The 22722-nt window shown below is 41.0% G+C and overlaps 1 protein-coding gene across 3 annotated transcripts in view; it reads right to left on the bottom strand.

Annotated features, from left to right (window-relative positions):
- Positions 1–75: 75 nt before the first annotated feature.
- The window catches only part of CC2D2A (coiled-coil and C2 domain containing 2A), a 118490-nt gene continuing 95843 nt past the window's right edge, over positions 76–22722 (bottom strand). Inside the window, exons 28-35 of one of the 3 annotated variants that reach the window (XM_090035618.1) lie at positions 19989–20192; positions 16231–16320; positions 14287–14400; positions 11660–11794; positions 8495–8617; positions 7668–7726; positions 6878–7055; positions 76–3290 (exon numbers count right to left, since the gene is read on the bottom strand). In XM_090035618.1, the coding sequence (XP_089891744.1) occupies positions 3102–3290; positions 6878–7055; positions 7668–7726; positions 8495–8617; positions 11660–11794; positions 14287–14400; positions 16231–16320; positions 19989–20192 (1092 nt within the window). In that variant the 3' untranslated portion in view covers positions 76–3101. The remainder of the gene's footprint in view (positions 3291–6877; positions 7056–7667; positions 7727–8494; positions 8618–11659; positions 11795–14286; positions 14401–16230; positions 16321–19988; positions 20193–22722) is intronic. The other 2 variants (XM_090035620.1, XM_090035621.1) reach the window with 2 other exon arrangements.

Genomic DNA, 22722 nt, shown 5'->3' with positions numbered 1-22722 from the left:
ATCTCAGTACAACTGCAGAAGAGCCCATTCAGAAGAGCCCATTAGGAAGCATATATTCAGGAAACTCTGGCTTCTTATTTTGACATTACTCATTGATCCTTGATTCCCCATTGATTGGATAAACATGTGAAAGGGCTGTTGCAGTTTGCAGGTTTCTCAGCTCTCCACTTTCCCTAGGCTAGTGCTCTGACCAGGAAACTATCAGGTAAAAGGTATTGAATTATGCCTCTGGCCTTGGGCAAGGTAAGGATGCCTAGTTTGTGACTCTTGATAAGGCACAGGTATGAGCTAGCTGCCAAGGTGCTCAGTATAATCAGGATGCAGGCATTTAGGCACCTACAGAACTCTTATTGGCGAAAGGCAGAGGTAACCGTTAGTGGCTACTGAGTGGAAGGTTGGAGGGTTTAAATTTTTCAACTGAGCTGTTGAAGCCCTTCTGTCAGGCTGGCCAAGTGTACCTTTTCCAGACTTGCAGCACCTGTGTCACATGCTGACAACATGGAAAAGTCATAAACAAGGAAAGAGAAACCCCTTGGAGCAAAAGTCTGCAAGTATTTGGAGGGCAGAAGCTCTGGTGATTACTGCACACCAGTGGTCAGGGTTGGTGTTTTAGCTATTAGGTGTGACTTGATGTAGCCACGGTGCTGTGGATGGGACACTGGAGGGAGTCAAGGAATTTTTGCTTCTATTTCAGGATTGACTATGGACCTGCTTTGTGGTCTTCTGTTTCTTCTTACTGCCCATTACTTAACTTGCACATTTTAAACTAAATTATTTTAGGCAGGGATTGTCCAGCGTTTACTTTTTGTAAAGTGCCTAGTACACTAGGGCATGCATTGCAGTTGAGATCTCTGTGCTGTGGTAGAACTGATAACAAATGGACAGGGACGTTTTCTGACAGTAGGAGCTACTGCAACATCTTGCTGGGGCCATCTAATCCCAGCAGTCTTTCCTACCGAAGTGCATGATGGCTGGACCCAGTGATTTGTAAGGTCCCTTCCAGCCCCTAAAAAACTATGAAACTATTTCACTCCAGGAAAATGATGGATGATCCATTGCTTGGTACATTTATGACTACACTGTCAAAATACCCTAATTTTCAATAGCTGGATTACTCCATAATTTTCCACTTGGGGGATTTATTGTATCTCTCTAAAGTATCTAAGTGTTACGCTGCTTTGTAATTCCTAACATGTAAGAAAACATTTTATGTTGGTAGATGAACTAGCAGATTCCTCTTCTTCAGAGTATGGCTTGCAAACAAAGGTGTGTCAGGCTAACACAGAAAATGAGCAGTGACAATGTAACAGCCTGGTATGAGTCAGAAAATTTCCTGAAGGTCCCTACTGGTTGCAAGCTTCTGCCCACAGGCCTGTTCCTATTACAGTTGTACCTTCGTTATACTGGACAGACATTCCCTTAGGGTGCAGACTTGCACTTTTTCACCTGTGCTCTGTCTACACACTGAAATTGCTACCAGTTCAGGAGTAAACGGCACCACTTAAGTTGCATGAGCGAGTCAGTTCCATGTCCACAGTTTTAAGCATAGCCATTTGCTTAATGAAAATATGCTATTACTGATTCCCCTGAGAACTAGTGGCGAGGGGTTGTAATAGGACCAGGTGCAGGCAGCTGTTTCTGGAAAGTTGGTTGTCTGTCTGCTCTGCAAGCTGGCTTGTGCAGACCAGTGTAATTACCCCAGTTTAAAGGTGTGTGTCCCTACCCTTAGATTCCTTGATATTTTCACTGTTAGCTTCCGTGCTGCCCTGGCTTCTCCCTCATGACCCCTTTGTCCCCCCGTCAGTTTATGGTTCTATACAGGCTCCCTTTGATCTCTAGGTTCAATTGTCTGTAGTTCAGTACAGCTGCTTCAGGTGCAGCAGAAATATTTTAAGTCTAGAGTTTGTTATGGAAATGATTCTTACTTATAATGGCGGTGAAAGAATTTAGATGAACAAGACCCTAAAATGAGAATTTAGGTTTTGCTAAGCCATTTTGTAATAACTTTACCTTTTTAAAATTATACAGTCCTGTAGCTTTCAATGGATGTATTTTCTCATGGTTAAACAACTATTAAAATCAAAGGAACTTTTATACAAATGAGACACTTGATACAAATGGCTTTTGTGATAAAAAAAAATACTTACTTTTTTAGGTTAAAAGTACATAAAATAGTTAAACAGAGAAAGTAAAACTGTATAAATACATATAAATAGTAAAATATTATTTTTCACATATACAAGTTAATATATATCCAGACAAACTCAGAGTCCTAATAGAACAGATACCACTGGTTCTGGTTTTAAAGAAAAATGCACCAAAGCCTGAGAAGGATGTCTCTGGTTTCCATTTTCGTGTGAAAGATGCCACAGTTCTGTTCTCATCAGTGGCTTCTCATTGTGTATGAAGCTGTTCAACATGTGTCTTGCCAGTCTGCTGAAATAATGTGCGATAAGGGTCTGTCCTTTCATTAAAAACTTGTGTAAACTCAAAATATCTCCACTGAAGTTGAGTCATTCAAGTGCAAGAAGAGAATTGGGCCCCAAATGTTCATTAGTATCTTAACTGAAAAATAATCTAATTGGAGATCAGTTTTGGAGCCACTGAGGCAGAATCCCTGGGGAAGCAAAGCTTTAGCCTTAATTTTTACTAGCTGTACTTCTTTGTTAATCATCTCCTTTTTGTTGAGGCCTAGACAGAAGGCCAGAAGGTAGAGGGGGGAGGGAAGGGGTTAAAAAATCATGTCTGTATTGGTATTTCTGGGGAGAAATCTTCCACTGTAGCAGCAACTCTCTCACAGTAACTGGGTTGGGACAAAGTAGTGTAGAAAACTTTCCAGGGTTTATTGACATTTTAAGCCTCTGTATCATCTAGGTTTTCTTGGTCTTTGCAGCTTACTCTCACAGGTATACGCAAACTAAAGAATGCATTTTTACTGTACTGGGGGGAAGGGGAAAGAAGGACCCCCCCAAAACTGCAGAAATGGAAAGAAGTGATTATTTTGTTAAGTACTACTTCATATAATGATTTTTTATAGTAAAGCTTTTCTTTGGTGGGGCTGATACCTTTTAGCTTTGATTTTATTCTGATTTAACTTCCTGTTATCTATTACGCACAAGTGAAGCAATGTAAATCCACACAGAGAGAACATTTTTTGGATAACCATGGACATAAACAGCAAGAGCAAATTCCACATTTGAAACATCAATGTTGTGAACTCCAGTACTGTGTACAGCTTCTATTAAAGGTCTCACTTCAGAATATGGCATATGAATAGGAAATCCTGAGACCTAGGAACAAGAAAAAGGAAACATTATTAATTCTTCTGGGAGGGGTGTGGATTGCTGTGTTCTATTCTAAATATGATTTACAGTTTGGAGATGGAAAGAAAGTAAAAGAAGCAATAGTAATGATGTTTTTTAAATCTAATTTTGTTTATAAATGTAAGTTAAGAAGAGAGCTTAGTAGAGGCAGAATAAGGCCATAAACCATGAAAACAGAACGCTCATGAATCTGTTCCTGTCTGACTCCAGCACAAAGCAAATGCTGGTTAATACACAACCTTCCTGTTGTTATTCAGCCTCATGACCTTGATCAATTAAATTGCTGTCAGCCTTTGGCCCTGCTTCAACACAGGCCGTTCTTGATGATGTGCTACTATGGACTTAAGGCTAGATCCACAAAAGGATTAATAGTACCTTGAGCCCAAATCCTCATGCTGAAGATGCTTCCTTTGACAACACTGAAGAATGCGTTTTCATTATACTGGGGGAGGGAGGACTCCCTAAACCGTATCTAATTTTTTTTATTACTTGATGTGTCCAAAAAGGCCTCAGCCATGACACCACTACATTTAAATCTTGTTCAGGATCCAAGAGTAGAACAGGGGTTCCCAAAGCACATCTAACAAACATCAACATGCAGCTGCAGATGGAGAGCTACCTGATAGCTGAATATTTATTTAATAGGCATTAGTATGATACTCAGTACGACAAACACTGGAACCCCCCTGGCCTGCCCTCTACACACAGAGGAGTACTGTTAGTATTAGGATACAGTATCATTTTCATTTTCTCCGGTGCTCAGAGCCTAATTTTTTAGTCAGTGGCACAGCTTCAACAGCAGTTGTGAATTGCTTGAGGATCCAGGATGAGATGCTGCATTATAAACGCCTGCTCTAAGGTGCAAGAAATATAAAGTAACAGATCTATTAAGTAGGTAGATAAAACAGGAACAAAACAATAGAGCTACAACAGGAAAATAAGAAAAGAGATGGTAAGGCACTCTTCAAGCAGGAATCAAAAAGTATTCGGAATCCATCAGTTTAGTACTACTGGGGTATTTTAACCTCTCTGCCACCAGAAAGAAAACAAAAGCATAAGGGCTCAGTACTGTTTCACTACTAAGAAGTCCCTAGACTTAGCTTCTGTCTGTCACAAGCTAAGACTACCACACTAGGGCATGATCCTATTTTGCCTACGGTGGCACACAGCATTCTTTAATAGATGGCACTTATGCACCTCCAAAAATACCAAGCTGCATTGTCTTAATGGGGGCCTTACTGTAGTCTACACTACATCCATCATACTGCAAATCAGCGTGATCCAAGAGGTATCCTTCGTATTCAGATTCAGGACCCAAGTGGGAAGATAGTGCACCAAAAAGTGAAGTCAGTATCGCCATTTGTTTGGGAAATGGCTCCTCCTACTATAGGCAATCCTCAACTTAAAATGTTTTGAGTTAAAATGTTTTGCACTTACAACATTTATACACTGACACCGTTTCAACTTTCTGATGTCAGTTTTGACTTTACAACACTTGATCTGATGCGACGCTATGCCAGTGAACAAGTTTGCTGCGCTGCCTGTCTCCCTGGAGAACATCTGTTCAAACTTCCCTTTCTTTAAGCAAGCAGACAAGACTCCAGAAAAACCTGCAGCCAAGACTCCTGAGAAAACTCCAGCCAAGAGCACTTCAAAAAGTCCAGCAAACTCACCTCAAAGAAGTCCTTCCAAATCAATATGATTGCTATTTAATGTAGCTATATTACTCATCTACAACTGATTGAGTACAAAATTCTGGTGTATTTTTGGTGAAAACAGGGTATTGGGCCTTGGTTCAGGAACCAATCCCCTATTTATAACATTGTTTCTTATGAGAAAATTGGTTCTGAGTTACAAAGTTTTGACTTAAGACCCAGTTTTCAGGAACCAATTGTGTCATAAGTCCGAGGACTGCCTGTATATCCTAGGCTTAAAGCACGGCCAGTGGGAAATTTAGGGCATTTATATACGTGCTCCAGCAGGTGTGTGGATCAGGGGTGGGACACGTTAATTAGTGCAGCTCTGAGAGGGACATTAATTAAATGTTCCTGGAGCCTCGCATGCATCAGAGCCCCTATGCTGAAAAAGAGAGGTGAGGTGCTTTGAACTAAAGCTCATTGAATGAGCTTTAAAGCACCCTGCTGCCATTTTTCAGTACTGGGACACTGATACACATGACACTAGAGCACACTAATTTCCACACACCAGCAGACTTGATTAATCAATGAAGTGTTGGAATTATAACGTGTCAGAGCAGGCTCCCTGTATGTGTATAGGAGCCCCTAAATTCTAGGACTGGCTCATGGCTGAGCTGAATTAAACAGCACCTTTTTGCCTTGCTGTTGCAGCTGGGCAGCCAAGAGGAAAAGATTCATGGAACCAGAAGGAAAGCAAGCAAAAGGAAGTGTGTCTTCTCTAGTTGCCCTGGAAGAAAGCTAAGCCTTAAGTTCCAGCCCCTGTTCTCAATGGTGTTTATGCATTTTATCTAGTGTCTATTTAAAGTATAAATACAGAAGGTGGGCTATGAGCCAGCAGTTTTACATACAGAAAAAGCAGACTTAGACTTCAAGAAAAACTATCTAATTGTAAAAGCAAGAGGACAATGCATAAGCTGCAGAGTTAGGGAAGATATGGAATTCTCTTTGCTGGAGGTTTGCAAGAGGCTAGATAGGCACCCAGCTCAGATGGTTCAGAAACAGCTTATCCTGTGCCAGTGCAGAGGCCTGGCCTAGATTATTTGGGTTTCTTCCAATCCTATGGTTCCCCAGTTCCATCAGACTGGGTATGTTGAGAGAGGCTTCTAGTACCTAGCTCAGTGCTGTGTAGCCCAGTCACCTAAAAATTAGGTATGACAAGGCTGGGAATTGTGACAAAATGCTTTTGCAGATCTAGCCACTAAAATTTGTGACCCTGAGCTCTAGAATGATCGAAGGGTCAATTTCTTATTAAATGTGTCATCACAATAGTGGCCAATTAGGTAGAAGGGAAGGTACAGTACAACAGCAAAAATAACTGTGAATGGATGCAAATAATAGAACATGCACTTCCAGTTAACTGGAAGCAAGCACTAACCAAAAATCTGCATTGGACCAGGCCAGTCTCTCAAACTGAATTTTATCTCGGTATAAATGTGCATGGGTGATAAGCAGTTAGGTCAGGTCCTTTCCTCCACTGCAGAGAACACTTAAGATATGATGGATCTGAAGTGAGAGGAGAAAAGCAGACTGCAGCATTTATCTCACTTCCTGGTGCTCTACAGAAATTAATTTGCTCTCTGGGGAGAGAGCAAAGGTCCACTGTGGCCCTGGAAGTTTCCTAGAATCCCAGGAACACAGAATTGCCCATATTTTCTTGGTCTTCTTGGTTGGCGTTTTGCTGATTTCGGAAGCATTAACCACTGCCTGCTGTTGATCATTAGCCTAACTGTACAGCTGCTGCTAAGAAGTTCCACTTTACTAACTGAAAGCAAACAGCAAGTCACTGGAGTACTGCAATCTGACAGCTCATGATCTAGCTTCATTACAGAAGATGCATGCATTCATTTAAATAAGTACCCTGTAATCTCCCAGCTGTTTTTGCAGTTCTGCTTGGTGATCATCTTCTATGTCTTTGCCTTGATTCTGTTCCAAGAGGGGCAGGAAATGACGAAGCGTGGAGGTGCAGTACCTGTTCCAACGAGTGAGGTGCCTGGGCCTCCACTCCATAATTTTCTCTTTTAGTATCTTTTCAATCCTGCAATAAAAATTCAGCTATTTTTTAAGAGCTGTACATTAACCACTGCCAGTTCAAGGTAGAATTGTAGCTTCACAATCTAGTACTAGGGATTGTTCCAGAAAAACTGCTGCATTTTTTTTCAGCTAACTACTCAGGTTGTGGGGAGATGTTAAGTTAAGTAATGAACCCTGCACTGCTCACAAAGCAGTTCAGAGAAGCAGTACACACGTAACAGCAGTAAGGTGACAGTGTCCTGGCTTAGCAAAGAACTCTCCAAAAGTCATATGCAGGAAAGTGAGTTCTGACCTTTGCAAATGTTTTTCCTCTCCTTATAGTACTTTTATCTTTACCCCTTTGTAACAGTCACCAGATACAAAAGGTTGCAACAGCTCCAGTGAACTTTCTGTCCACCTCAAAATGTGGGCAACAGCTCCTCTAGCTAACAGGTGAAAAAAAGCAAACATGAGCACTGTATTCCTTAACTGCCTTATCAGACTCAGCAGACCTTTGGATACAGGCATGAATATGGGTGAGGCAGGTCATCGAACAGGCTAGATTTTGTTAATGTTCAGTCTTCAGTGTTGACACTCACAGCATTTAATGTCATTATGCAGATACTTGTAAAGTTACCTGCCCTGTAGTTCCAAAGCAGCAGCTTTGTCTGCCCGCTGGTAAGTTAATTCTTCAGGCTAATAAAACAAACAAAGGGACTTAGAATGTGACGATTTTAATCAGCAATGAAAGCACAGAGCCTCTCTCACAGTTTTACACAAGTGTACCTTCAATAGAGGTATGCATCCCACCATGTTTTGAAGGTGGTAAGAAAAAACAGGCTAGCTCAGAAACAACACGCAAGTGAAGCTAGATTTTTGTATTTAAAGAAATACATCCCTCTGTACAGTTGGCTTCAGCCACTGATGCTTGTATGTCTGATTAAATACAGATAAAGCACTGTTTCTTTACAGACAGCATACCGCAACATGCAGACTGGAACTTGATTTTTAAACATTTTAAAGACAAAGTTGACATCCCTTTCGATTTTGACGTTGCATGGTTTGGATTTTACTTGTGGCTGAGCTCAGAGAATGGCACAAATCATACTTGTCCTCAGATCTCACGTTGGTGGTCTGAGGGCCGTTTATCATCCATTCTACTAAGTAGTACTAATTGGCACTTGTTAGAAATATTGTACTCTAAAGACCTAAATACTGCATTCATTGTGGTTGGCCTGATGTATTAACAATCACATTAGTAACAAGTTTACCCTTAAATGGTAAGGCCTTAAAGACTTCCATTTTCCTTAAGTGCGTGGGGTTTGTATATAGGAACAGGCATGTAAAATGTGAGAGAGAAAAATAACTCATCATAAGCATCATAATTGCAAATCATTTCACCTCTTAAATAAGCATTAAAGTAATTGTTTTGAACTATAAATTAATCTAAAGCTACAGGAATACCTGAACACTTGAGAGGCCAGGATATGGTAAGCGTCTTGAAAAGAAAGGCTTCCATAATTTGGGTTTGCTGATGTCAAAATTTATCCTTACTGGGGAATCATATTGCTGAATATTGAACCAGATCTAAAAGAAAACAACATTGCTGTAAGTATTTTTCCAGTACTTTGGCAGGTAAGCACTGGTGACACGTATAAAGTGTCCCAGTTTTCAAAAAGGGTAATCACTATATTCGAAAGCTACAACAGGAATAAACTGGGTATAAGACAAGAAACTGTCCTGTATATTCAGTTTCACATCTTTATAGGTCTATATATAGGCTAACATGTTACTATACTTACTACATGTAATTACAATTTCTTAGAGTTGACAGGGTTGAAGGGTTGTCATACATGTTTTCAACATGAGATGAAAGGTGTAATGCTCAGAAATTATATCTGTGATGTTATAAAGTCTCTGAAGTTACTATTTTGTATTTATAATAAAATATTAAAGAGACTTTAGGATGTGCTACACAACGCTTTAAAATGAACTTTCTGAAACAATTTAAAAATAATGTAAACATTTGCTGTAGTCTGCTTTTTCTACATACGTCTTTCAGATAACACACTATGGGCATGTCCCCATGAGCAGGAACATGCATGTCCCTGGACATGCTGCTGCACATGTGCTCTGGCATGTGGCGATTGCCCCGGGTGGGGTAGGGAGGCAGGTGCCAGCATGTGGACTAGCTCCAGCAGCCTTACCTGGGGGCCATCCGGGGCTGCAGCGAAAGGGATCCGGGCGCACTGGAGCCTGGCTGGCAGCCAGAGCATGGCTCTGACCAGTCAGGCTCTAGTTTTGGGTGGCGCACACTGCAGCCATGTGTGCTGCCCTGCTTTTTCTGCCATTTTTTGATACCAGGATCTCCCAGTATCAACCACCCCCACACACACCAGCAATGCAGCATGTGCAGAGTGTACAGTCTGTGGCACTGCAGGCAGGTTTGCAGTGCTGCAAATCACACATGCGCGCTTGTGGGGACATGCCCTATTCGTGCTTTATCATACAGACGTACTCGAGTGAACGTAGGAGTTGCCTGTTTAGCTCGGGTCACTGTTTTACCAAATCAGAGACCCTGTCTTCAATAGTGTCCAGAATCAGTTAAGTGCAAGAAACCCCATAATGGACAATTATGGAATAGCAGCTAGGATTATTAATCATCATCCAATTTACTTTTGAGAAGCAAGAGAATATGTCATCCTGTTTGACATATATAACTATGGACAAACTTATGGATATAAAACATTTCATCTTTTTTATCTCAGTGATACATCATGGTAGTATGTTCCTTCAAGTACATGCTCTATAAAACAACTATTGCTTTTAAGGTGGTTAGCTTCAAAAGTTATTGCCCATCCACTTGTTTTTACATTATGACAAGAACACCTAAAACCAATGGCACCATCTACACTCACTCTCTGGAATTATTATAGTTTTCAATTCTATTTTTCATTTCACTTCTGGCACAGCCTGATATTTAATTTGGGCTTTTAGCTACCACTACTTTGAGCAATGCTTTTACTGAGCTGTTTTGACATCACGCAGCTTTACATGCAGCTGGTACACTAAAAAATGAAGTTAATCAAGGCTAGCAAAAAATGCAAGCAACTTCAGAGGGACCTCATAAACTAAGACAAACTTTTGACTGTAGCACATTCTTCTTAGGGACTGTTTAAGCCTGACAGCCTGCTGAAGTCTATCCCAACCATCCAGTTGGTCCAAAAAGATACCACCCGCCAAACTTCTCTTTGCCAGTATCTAAGAGACACTGTACAACTCACTTCACAAATAGTCTGTCAGAAGTGGCAAAGGTATGTCAAGCAAATATAACAAAATCATGTTGACCTGTTTTCCTTTAACCATTAATTCATTAATGTGTCTAAAAATACTCTTGTGGAATATGAAGCACAATTTTGCTTTACAGGGCCATGCTAGTTTGTGCCTATCATATTTGCACTCTTCCTGGTGCTTTATCTTTTTAGTTATGACTTCAAAACAGTTTACTTCATACTGAATTAAAGTGTCTGCAATTCCCAGAATAACCTATATCTTTTTAAGATAGGTACCTCACCTACAGCTGTCCAGTACCCTAGCACATCATTTTAAATGTGCATCTTTCTGTTAGTAACTCAGAAGTTAAATTTCCTAAGAACTGTCAGCTGTACCTATGGTAACTTGTTGCTCTACATTTTTTCAATTTGCTTCAGTGTCTCCTCTTTTGACACCTCTATTTTGGGCCCCACCTTAGCCTGAAAATCCAGCATAAGCTATTTTCCCCAACATGTTCTGCAATGAAGATCGACCCAAAGAAAGGTTTTTTTAATATTCTCATGAATGTCTTATTTGCCAGTGACAGAGAAGGGAAGTTGTTCAGTCACAACGGCTGTTACTTAAGCTACAGCATGGAACATTTTCTTAAATCAGACATATGTATTAAAAACAAGCCTTGATAATTTAAAGCAACTATAACTGGCTTCAGTATACACACAGCGATATAAACCTAGGGAACTATAGCAAATATGTTCTGGTTCAAATGTCAGTACTTTAGTTAACGTTTCCACAGTCCCTAAGCCTCTTTAATGTTTATAAAATGTATGTGTATATACTTGCTTCAAAACACACCCAGTGACATGTATTTAAAACACTGATGATCTTTTTTTAAAAAAAGGTGTAGGTGACCTATTGAAGAATCACCTGCAGTTGGAGACCCACAGTATGACTATCACTAGAAATAATGCTTATAAAGACCAGTATTGGACCACAGTGTTATTTAGTTTTCATGCATAAGAAAACTGAATCCACAAAGGTTATACGACACACAGTGTACACTGCTGCCTTTATTTATAAATCCTGGTTTAGTTACTCTCAAAAAAATGTTGGGTCAAATCCTTAGCTGATGCAAATGGGCCAAGGTCTGGTGAAATTGAGAGAGCCACACCTTTTACACTACCTGGTCGTGGTGCTCTAGTTCCAACATTTTTTTAAAACTCTGGTAAAAGTCTGTCTTACAGTAGGTAAGGGCAACATTTAACTATTAAATTAGCCAGATCCTAATTAAAATGGCAGAGCCATTGTTTGATGATGACAAAAAAGCCCCATATTTAAGAAAATATGGAAAATACTTACATTTTCAGAGCTAATCAAACAGCCCACATTTTGAAGTGGACAGAAAGTATCAAATTGTCCATAAAAACGTCCAGTACTAGGATTCCATATCACATACTGATTTTGTTCCCAAGTAAGTACATATGTGGTTGGTCCCTATGAGGGAAAAAAGATAACAAACCTTTTAAAAGCTGGTTTGCAAGGATAACAGATACTGTATTTTATGCAGTACCACATGATTTTTTTGTTACTAAAGTCACAACATTTTTTTTTCTCCAACTGGTTGAATATAATTCGCTTCAAATAAACTCATTACAATTCCACCATCTTCACTGGCATTCAAGTAATTATGCATCTCAAGTTTAAAGCTGTGTGTAGCTTTCTCCTGGCTTACATGAGAACCACATAGGTAGCATGTGGTATCACCATGGATGAAACACTTCGTCATTCTCAGATGAAGTCAGATTGAAACCACAAAGAGATTGTAATTTTCCATTTACCCACAGAATAAAAGTACATATGTTTCCACACTGCCCAGCCAGCATGCCTGTCACAGATACTAGGGCTGAAAGTCTAATCTCCATATTTGCTCGAGTCCCTGGCCTTCTTTCCCAGGCTATCAGCAAGAGTCTTACTGGTTTCCTTAGAAAAGGGTGAGACCACTTTCACTGAGGAATGATTTTTGGCCACCACAATGTAGACCAGGTTTGAAAGAGTCTGCTATCATATACAATGAAGCTCAAACTATATAATGTAAGTTTTCTGTATATACTGGAATTATAAAACTAAACTTTTAGGGAAGCTTAAGTACTTGGCTATAGTAAACTACCAGAGCAACATTGGCATTAATTTTAACACTATGAAGTCTTGCTAAATGATCTGTTTTACAGAGATAACTATAGGTAAGAATCAATATGCGTATTTGTATAATAATATTTTTTTGAAAACCCTGCATGCAAAAGGAGGTTTTCTTGATTATTAGTTGATTTATGAATACAAGTTAAGAAAACCAAATGTACCACAGCTCAAATAGTTATTGATCAGGACTATAATAAACCATAAAACAGCTAGTCTTCATTTCTTACAAGTTGTAACATTCTTATGAAGCAAGCTCAGCAAATAACTGCACACAATCTTTTCTACAGCTAACTCATTTGCAACACAATCTTACAAAATTAGCTCATTCACATGTATTTAACTCAAAAACAGAAGCACCTAAAATACTGCAACACCAGGATTACAAATCCCTTTTACTGGCAGCTGTCTGGTATTCTTAAAACGGGAAGAATAAAGATTGCTAAATTTACCACTCTTATGATTCAACAAAGAAGCAGAATGCCCTTACTAGACAATTCTCATGACACGTGACTAAGCAAAAGGTTATAAGGTTCAACTGGTCCACCAGGCATGATTAACAAAGCACTATAGGAATCTGGTTAACACTATAAAAGCCTCAGAAGCATCCAAACTAGAATGAATATCATGCACCAACAGTCCCCAGGAAAAATTACTTAGCAGGACAACAGTCCGCTGTCTGACAAACATCTGGCAGGCGTATCCTTCCTTGCAGACTTTCTGGAACTGCACGTGTCCAACGTGAGATACAGAGACTTGTGTGCAACACCTTTTTAGCTCTAAGGCTGCCTGCCCTTTCCTACTTGTCCTGTTGGAACCAAACAAAGAGCCAGCAAGGGCGTAGATGGTAACATCAATAGAGCAAGGCGGCTGGACTGTGCTGAGCTCGCTGACACCAGGTATGCCTCTGAACAAAAACCCGCATCCCCAGGCACACATGCCTAGACAGCCACCCTAGACAACCCATTTCCGTTCCAGCACCCATTTCTCTCTTCCAAACCCCAACATACACAGTCAACTGCTTTAGATGCTCTTCCACCTTTCCCCAAACCCAAGGACCTTATCTGGACTTCTGGGTGTCTGGAAGTATGTCAAATAAAACTTCCATCTGGTGTCATGGGGCTAAATCTCCATCAGGTTTTAACCAGATTAACTGAATTTTGAGCATCTGATCCCAGTGCTATTAAAGGAGGGAACAATATGTCAGATTTCACAAAACCCAGTTGTGTAACTGCTCAAGAATGCTGAGGACACAACTGTTTTGCAACAGTTGAACTCGAGGGCATTCTGCTACAGCTACAGCGGAAAGTACGGCCATGGATGTTGAAGCCTTTCAGAAAATGTTGTGGTAGCAGTCATTCAGGAATCTGCCAAATTCTATGGGGACAAATTGCTCCCTACTGGTGAAGGAATTTAAATATGTTACACTGCCCACTGCCTTTTTCTTGGCAGTCATTTACACTTGTACAAAATAAATGTTAGAGGAGGGTTTACATATGCCAGACAGCGGTGAAGCAGGATTACACTTACCACCAATTAACTTTAAATGCACCGTGTCTATTTTTTCCTGCACACAAATAATCTTCTACCTTATTTTTCTTTCAGTTATCAGATAATGGCTCCAGTGGCACCAGTTTTTAGAGTCCTATGATCAGTACTTTAAAAATCATGCCTTCAAGAGAAAACCTTACTCATTGCTTGCAACTTCATCATTTTTGCTGGTGCATGCTACATTTTCATAGGCATTTGGAGATGATAGACATGTTCAAATCAGATGAAAATTAACCGCTTACCTCAGGGATAGCATTTCCAATTATAAGCCAGGCTTTTTTGCCTATACCAAGAAAATAATTGCACAAGAGCACAGCATGTTCTTCCTCATCACCAGCCAAAAGATCAAGGAATTGCTGATTGAGAAACAAAAGTTACATTTACAAATAAGTATTGGTGCAGCTCCTAACCAAAGTCATTTATTGTCCTTCCTAATACTGTGCACGTAACCTGCAACTATCAGGTCCTTACTGCATATTATGCAGTAGTTCAGGGGTGGGAAAAGTGGTAGATCTGGCTGGCAGCTGGACTCCATTTCCCAGCAGCTCCTGCCTGCGTGGCTGGGGCTGGTCTCCACAGAGGGCCCAGCCACTGCCCTGTGATAGTGGAAACCTGGGGCGGCCACGGAGACCAGCCCCAGCTGCACTGGCAGGGCACATGGCAGGGGGCTGCTCGAGAGCCGCTGGGATCTTGTGGTGGGGGCAGCTTGGTCTAGGGCCAGGGCAGAGCTGTGATCCGCTGCCTGTATGGTCCAGGCAGCGGATCATGGCTCTGCCCTGGCTTGGGACCACTCTCTATCACTGCTGCAGGGAGCTGTGGCAGAGCCATTTAGATAGGAAATTTTAACCCCAAAAGTCAAATCCTACCTTCTGAGTTTGCAGTACAGATTTCTGACAAAATCTTCTGGGCTACTCTGGCTAGTACATGGTGTACTGGTAATTCCACTACCTTCCAGCTCCCTATTTACATGCGTTTTTGATGAAGAATATCCAAAGGAGATAAGGCTTTGGTTTTAAAAAAAAAAGGGGGGGGGCTTTTGTCTAAAACCCTTTATCCTATATTATAATCTGAAAAGGTGATATTTGAGTGTAAATTAACCTGGCTTTAAGGCTTGCACTGCTCCAGCTGTACAGCTAGTAGGAAGTGGTCTGTGTAAATTTAATAGTTAAATCCATATACAAAGGCAGCACTCAGGCAAACCATACAAAAAGAACAAGTTTCCTTGATAATTCCTTGCCCATAAACTTATAAATGGATTAGAATAAGCAAACCATTTTCAGCTGGGGCAGAGCTAAATTTTCTCCAACACTTTTCATGCTATTTATTTCAAGTGGTAAAAGCATTTCTCACTATGAATAAACTGTGAACTGTAATTAAAGATTAAAATAGATTTTAATACCAATCAGGTGTGCAAATATTTCAGATTTCAGATTTACAAAACATCTTTATACTGTTCACATTGTAGGTTCAGCAAAATACAAGGATTTTACTTAACTTTTTAAACATTAAGAATTTCATTTAAAATGGCACAAGGAATTAATCTTTAATTTGTGGGAAACAGAAGACTATTTACTGGTAATATTAGGACAGAATGGGAAGGAAGGCAGTCATTACAACTTGACATCATAAGTGTCAGGTTCACCTAATTTGTTTCTAGTACATTGTTTTACTCAGAGTGGATTAAGTAACATTGTTTTTAAGTCTCATGCATAGAAATTTTTTCCCCCCTACTGATGTCATTTTACCTCCTGGCAAAGCATCAGAGCCTGGTTAAGTCTGATAGTGCAGCTGACATGCAAGCCATATCCTCCATGTTCATGAGGAAACTATGGTGACTCAGTACAGTTATACAGAGAACACAGTAGATGTTATCTAAATTTTATTTTCCCTCTTATTTTTTTTCCTTTACTGAGCATCTTAAATTTTTTTGTAATGGAAAATGAGGAACTTCTTATGGTGATCACAGGTCCAACATGTTGCAGCCTACTGGACCGGAACCATTTGGTCAACTTGTACAAATTAGTTCAGGGTGATTTTTTTTTTTAAACCTTGGCCTATGGTTCAGTAATGACAAAGACATTTTTCGTTCTTTGAAGCAACTGACAATACTGAAAGGATCAATGTCAATTACAAAGAAAACTAAGCCTCAGAATAAAGAGGAACAAAAACTTCTACCCTTTACTTACATCTGATGTGCTCCATAAGTCACAGATTCCAGCGAATGATACGCTATCCGGCAAGACAGGAATCAAAGCAACGTATCGAGCTACCAACTCCTGCAAACAAAGTAGTGTCATTCTTTTTGCTCATTAACCACGAAGCACGTGTCAGTAGTATTAGCAGCATATTGCTACTCCCACAGAAGTCAGTGGGAAAACACTGACTGATCTCGCAGAGCAGCAGCTAGCATGTTTCTATGGGTTTATGAATAAGCCTGATTTGATTCTCGGCTTCTGAGGGTCGACAAAGCCCACAGATGTTTTGTATAGTTTTCTGCATCTTTAGTACATTTAACTGAACCTAATATTTTTAGTAACTAGCCAATGAGCAACTTAAAGATAAAGGGGTATACAGATAATAATTCCTCTGAGTCATGAAATATTCATAATTACACAGATCTCCAAGAATGCCTCTCATTTGGCTCGCTGTAGTCCTGTTTTGCCACGTATTTGAATGGTTGCTGTTACATACATAAACATTTTCAAACTCCAGGTGTTGAACTTGAGAGCCATATGTTTCAAAATGTCAGAGTCCATTATTTGAGAAACTCTTAAGTTTTGGCTGCACTTCACTTCTGAGATCTCGTCTATGTCCACAGTGGGAAACTGACGTCTTTATACATTAGCTAACATCTGCTAACTGCACATCTTTTTCTGTAGCAAAGAAAAAGTCCTTGATGCATGGCATGTGTTGTGACAGCAAAAAAGATCATTACTTGCCTGCATGTAAGCATAGCAGTAGATTTTGAAATATAGGATATTAGACTTTCAAACGCTCCTCAAAATCCCCCCATAAAACACTTGGGCTAGATCCAAACTCTCCTTATATGCATCCACACTTAGCTGCCTCAGCTCTTAAAATTAAAGTGCATTGTTCCAGAAGAATGAAAACTGACAGGTTAAACGTGTAGGAGCCCCTATACACAATGGTGATCCAACTTGGCAGTGAGGCACCAGCAGTAAGCCAACAGGAAAAGCCAAGCACACGGCTGCATCTTATGGCTCATGACTTAGGGCTGCACATTAGGATTTTCTCCCAAAGTACCTAGCACAGAAGCACCTAACTCAGGGACAGGCAATTGTTTTGGGCACAGGGCTGCTTACTGAGTTTCGGTAAGCCATCAAGGGCCCATGACAGGCAGCTCAGGGCAGGTTAATATTAATTTTCTAAATTTTTTAGGGGCCCCGTGGGCCACACAGAATGGCCTGGCAGGCTGCGTTCAGCATCCGGGCTGCATTTTGTCCACCCATGACTTCTCATACCAGTAGCAAGAACCAGTTAATTGTAAATCTAATTTCCTCATAGTGGTAACTCATAGCAGCCAATGGCCACTATAGTTCCCAGCTTTAGTATAGCATGCTTACTCAAGATGACCCGAATTTAAGATGACTAACCAATAATTAGATTCTATACATGGAAAAACTGATACATTTGTTTTCATTTTCCATGTATTGAATCTAGTCATTCAGGGATCATTTTTAATTTATCCCTCCCACCTCTGCAGTGGGGCTGGCAGTAGGGAGGCAGGTGGTGTGGGGAGGTCAAGCAGCTTTCCCCCTTCCCCACAGTCTCTGTTCCCTGCTCCCCCCAGCCACTGCTCCTTGCTTCATTCCAGCACCTGCTCTCCCCTCCCCCCCGCCCCAGCTCGGCTCCCCACTTCCCTCCTAGCCCGGGGCGGGCCGAATGCGGCCTGCCAGGCCATTCTATCTGACCCGTGTACCCCCTAAAAAGTTTAGAAAATTAATATTTATCTGCCCCTCACTGTCACACAGGCCTCGATGGCTTGCCAAAACTCAGCAAGCAGCTCTCTGCCCAAAATAATTGCCCATCTCTGTCCTAGCCTCTGCTCCCCAAGTCCTCCCATAACTCCAGATAGGGGCTGGAGTCTGAGCCATAGCAGCTCCCCCCGCAAACATCTCACAGAACTCTTAAGACAGGGGTGTGCAAAATGGCGAATCCAGCCAGCAACTGGACTCCATTTCCCAGAAGCCCCTGCCCACATGGCTGATAGTGCAAGGCTGGGGTTGCCAAGGAGACCAGCTTCAGCTGTGCTGACAGGATGCAGGACAGGGAGCTTCTCCAGAGCCACTGGGATCTTGCAGCAGGGGCAGCCTGGTCCAGGGTCAGGGCATAGCTGTGATTGGCCACCTGCATGCTTTGGGCAGGGGTGCCCAGGCAGTGGATCATGGCTCTGTACCTGTTCAGGATCAGGCTGTCTCCACTCAAGGAGACGGGGCAAAGCTGTGATCCGCTGCCTGCACGCCCCTGCCAGGAGTGTGCAGGCGACCAAGCTGCCCCCACTGCAAGATCCCAGCAGCCCTGGAGAAGCCCCCTGCCCTGCCCTGCCCCGTCAGCATAGCTGGGGCCAATCTCCATGGCAACCCCAGGCTTGTGCCCCCTATCAGCGTAGCCGGGGCCAATCTCCATGGCAACCCCAGGCTTGTGCTATTACAGTGCAACAGTTGGGGTCTCCAAGGAGACTGGCTCCACCCATGCGGGCAGCGGCTGCTGGGAAATGGAGTCTACTGCCAGCTGGATCTGGCTCATGGGCTGGACTCTGCCTGCTTTTGCTCTAAGATGCAGATACTTGTTTCCCCAAGTTAAATGGGGCAAAAAAAACTCACCTTAGAATTGAATATGTACATTAACTGTGAGTTCACAGATTCATAGATGATTCATAGATGCTAGGGTCGGGAGGGACCTCAACACATCATCCAGTCCGACCCCCTGCCTGGACAGCAAAGAGTGCTGGGGTCAAATGACCCCAGCCAGATGCCCATCCAGCCTTCTCTTAAAGACTCCCAAGGTAGGGGACAGCATCACCCTCCTTGGAAGCTCATTCCAAATTTTGGCCACCCTTACCATGAAGAAGTTTTTCCTGATATCTAGCCTAAATCTGCTGTCTGTCAGTCTGTGACCATTGTTCCTTGTTACTCCAAGAGGCTCTGGTGAAGAGAGCATCCCTGATTCCTTGCTGCGCCCTCCTAATGAATTTGTAGGCGGCCACAAGATCACTTCTCAGGCTCCTCTTGTGGAGGCTGAAGAGGTCCAGGTACCTTAGTTTCCCCTTATAAGGCTTGGCCTGTAAACCCTTAACCATATGAGAGGCCCTCCTCTGGACCCTCTCAAGATTATCCACATTCTTCTTAAAGTATGGCACCCAAAACTTGACTCAGTACTCCAACTGCGGTCTGACAAAGGTTCATGGCAGGGGGGGGAAGTATCACCTCCTTGGTTTTATTTGTCATGCATCTGCTGATGCATGATAAAGTGTGGTTAGCTTTGCTGATGATTTCATCACACTGACGACCCATGTTCATCTTGGAGTCCACTATGACTCCAAGATCCCTTTCCACTTCTGTGCTGCTGAGAGAGTCATTTCCTAACCAGTAGGTGTGCTCTTTATTAGTTTCTCTCTATCCTATTTGTTTCTCTTCCCCTCCCTTTGTTATCTTTTATCTATTCTTATAGTAAATTTGTCTGCAAACAGTACATCTGTCATATAAACTTTGAAATAAATCTTTTGTCCTTTCTAACAAGTACTGCTCACTGTCACCATGAATGCATTTGTTTATATTGTACCATTATTTCTTTACTTTGCCCCTCTCCTCTCCAATGCAGCCAAATTTTTTTTTGTACACATATATGTATACTTCTATATAGACAGGAATTCTTAAATTTATGCTGCATGAACTGCATCATTGTTTCCAAATCAAATACTTACTGCTGTTGCCTGAGAATTATTAGGGTGTGCACTGAGAAGCTCCTGTGGTGGATTCAGAGGTTTGATGTATCTGGTAATAAAGACTGTTTTCCCATTGATGTCAATAACAGTTGTCAGGCACCGGCGACTTGGAAATTTCAGTGCACACTCAGCTTGATACTTTTCTGCTGCTCGGAGCAATTTCTCATCTTCCTGGGAATCAAACTTAAAAGGATATTACAAGACATATCAAAATACAGCTATGCACAGAGCTTGGACTTAATTCTTCACTCCTTTGCACTTTATGTAGTGTATGTATAATTTTGGTCTGGTAGCATTTCAGCTTTCTCTAGGTGTATATTTGCAAACGTTTTAAAGGTACAGAGAAACAGGTCTTCTGCATTTGCTTCTCTGCCCTCCACATATACACACACACACTGTATAGATTGCAGTCTTTCCTCTCGTATTGAAAATTAAGTGAAAATTTTGTCTGAATAAGGCAAGGATGGCTGTATAGTCATTCAGTTAGAGTAATTATAATCAGACACCAAAAGGTACTGATTTTTTATTATATTTGCACAATAGCAATTGAATTAGAATACCAAACAGGCTAAATCTTTGTTCAAGATGCACAACTCCTGTTGGCTTTCATGGAAGTCACATGGTTAAAACCCTGTGCAATGTTAAAAAATGATATACAGATGGCCTTTTGACAAAGTCACTACAAGGCAGGCTTGCATTAAGATTTTAGGTGGGGCTTCAGAAAAAAACACTGTGGAGATGTAAGAGCACACATCCAACTAAGAGACAATGGGATGCAATGCTATTTTATTTGGAACAGATTTTAAAGACATTTTGAAATGCATGTCAAGTACATTTATATTAACTTTAAAAGGCCCCTCTACAATGCAAAATGGTGCAAAACAGTCTGAGTGTTACTTAGAATTTGGGCCTACACTCAAAATACTGTATAACCTCTTCATTGTGTTTTCTTGGTGCCCAGACTAAGCAGAGCTGGGATTTCCATGCATTTCTCAGTACGAACCTCTTCACCAACACAGAAGCTATACCATACAGAGTTTCTTCTCAAATCAAAAACAGTGGGCAAAATATGGAATTTGGTCCTTGTGGCACCAAATTTTCTTGCAAAATATTGATTAAACAACTGATCTAAAGAACCCATCTGTCAGTAAAGGAATTTGCATGCTACATCCAATATACAAATGATCAAGCACAGATGGAGGCTCACTGGGAAAAGCTGGTTAGCTGGACCAAAAACAAAATGATCCTAAATAGTAAAGAGCAGTACCTGTTGACTAACGTAAATATCAATATGCATATTGTACCTTCTTGAGCATTTCATTCATCTACACAGATTCACGAGGGACAGCCAGAAAAAGAAAGATAAATAAAAGAGAAGAAAATGGCAGTAAAATTAAGAGGGGTAATTATTGTACATTACTCTAAGAGGCTAAATATATGTCAAGTGTCTTCCTTACAGAAAGAATTAATACAACAATTCAAATATTCAGTGACTGTGTCTGATTTAACATGTTCTATAATAAAGAAGTTAAAAAAAAAATCTCACAGGGATTGCTTACATCCCAAGTTACATACCAAGGCTGCGCTTTTACGTAATCATTGCTGAGAAAGGAAAAAATGTGTAAGCGCTAACCCACACAAACTTTGTACTAGAGCAATTTCCTTTCTTTTATAAAATGTAGGTTGATGTTTGGTAAATGAATGTGGTGCCCAATAGAGAGAGTTGCTGGTGACTCATAGACCTTGAGACTGAGGTCCTTCACTGATCCACAAAACAGGGAAAAGGACAGTGTTTTCTAGTACATGTTTCCCTTTACTACCACATTAAAAGGCCTTCACTGTGACTTGGAAAGATTTACAGTCTGCCTATACACATGCTGGTTCACATTCTAATTAAAATATGTCAGAATGACTCAACTAATCGCTCGATTAATCAAGTTTGCTCCACGTTCTAATTGGAACACTTAAGCATGGCCTCATCATTACATATATAAGGATCCCACAAGTTTAAAAATGGCTGCTGGGGTGCTTTATCTAAACCTCATCAAATCAGATTTAGATAAAGCATCCTGCAACCATTTTTAAACCTACAAGAGCTTAGTATATGTGATGGTGAGGCACTTTAATTAAAGTGGTTCTCCAGGAACTGCTCTAATTAAAACACCACTCCCTCCCTGACTTCTGAGCACATGTACAGGCACCCCCAGAGACTTGTTCAAGATTTGACCTATCTTTGCCCTCTGGGCTGAAATCAACAGCACAAACAGTTGATGCAGCTGTGAAATGCAGGTATGTGTCCATGAAGAGCTAAGTTTCACTACTTTTATATAGGTCACCAAATAGCCATTCACTCGTAGTGACTTTTTTCAGTGAAGATCTAAGCTGTATTTGAAACAATAACACACCATTGAAAGGTTACATGCATTGATCTAGAGGCCACTGAACTCAACAGACACTGGATCAAGCCTTACATTCTCTTTGAAATGTGCTGAGCCATCCAATTAGCTACACACAGGCTGCTTACAGATTAATTAAAAAAACACCACAAAAAGTGTTTTACTTTAAACTCAGCACACCCCAGCACTGAGCCCAGCACATGCCTAGAAGAGGCATCACATTAGTTTGACCTGGCCCACCCAACATCTGTATAGATCGGGCACTTCAGTGGAGCTTTTTTAGGACTCTTATCTAATAGCTAATTGAATCAGCTTTA

The sequence above is a fragment of the Crocodylus siamensis genome, chromosome 2 (assembly GCF_052110815.1).
Source record: "Crocodylus siamensis isolate JL-2025a chromosome 2, ASM5211081v1, whole genome shotgun sequence".
In the NCBI taxonomy this organism is placed as follows: domain Eukaryota; kingdom Metazoa; phylum Chordata; order Crocodylia; family Crocodylidae; genus Crocodylus; species Crocodylus siamensis.
The sequence above is the reverse complement of the archived record's forward strand: the minus strand, read 5'-3'. Positions and strand labels throughout refer to the sequence as shown.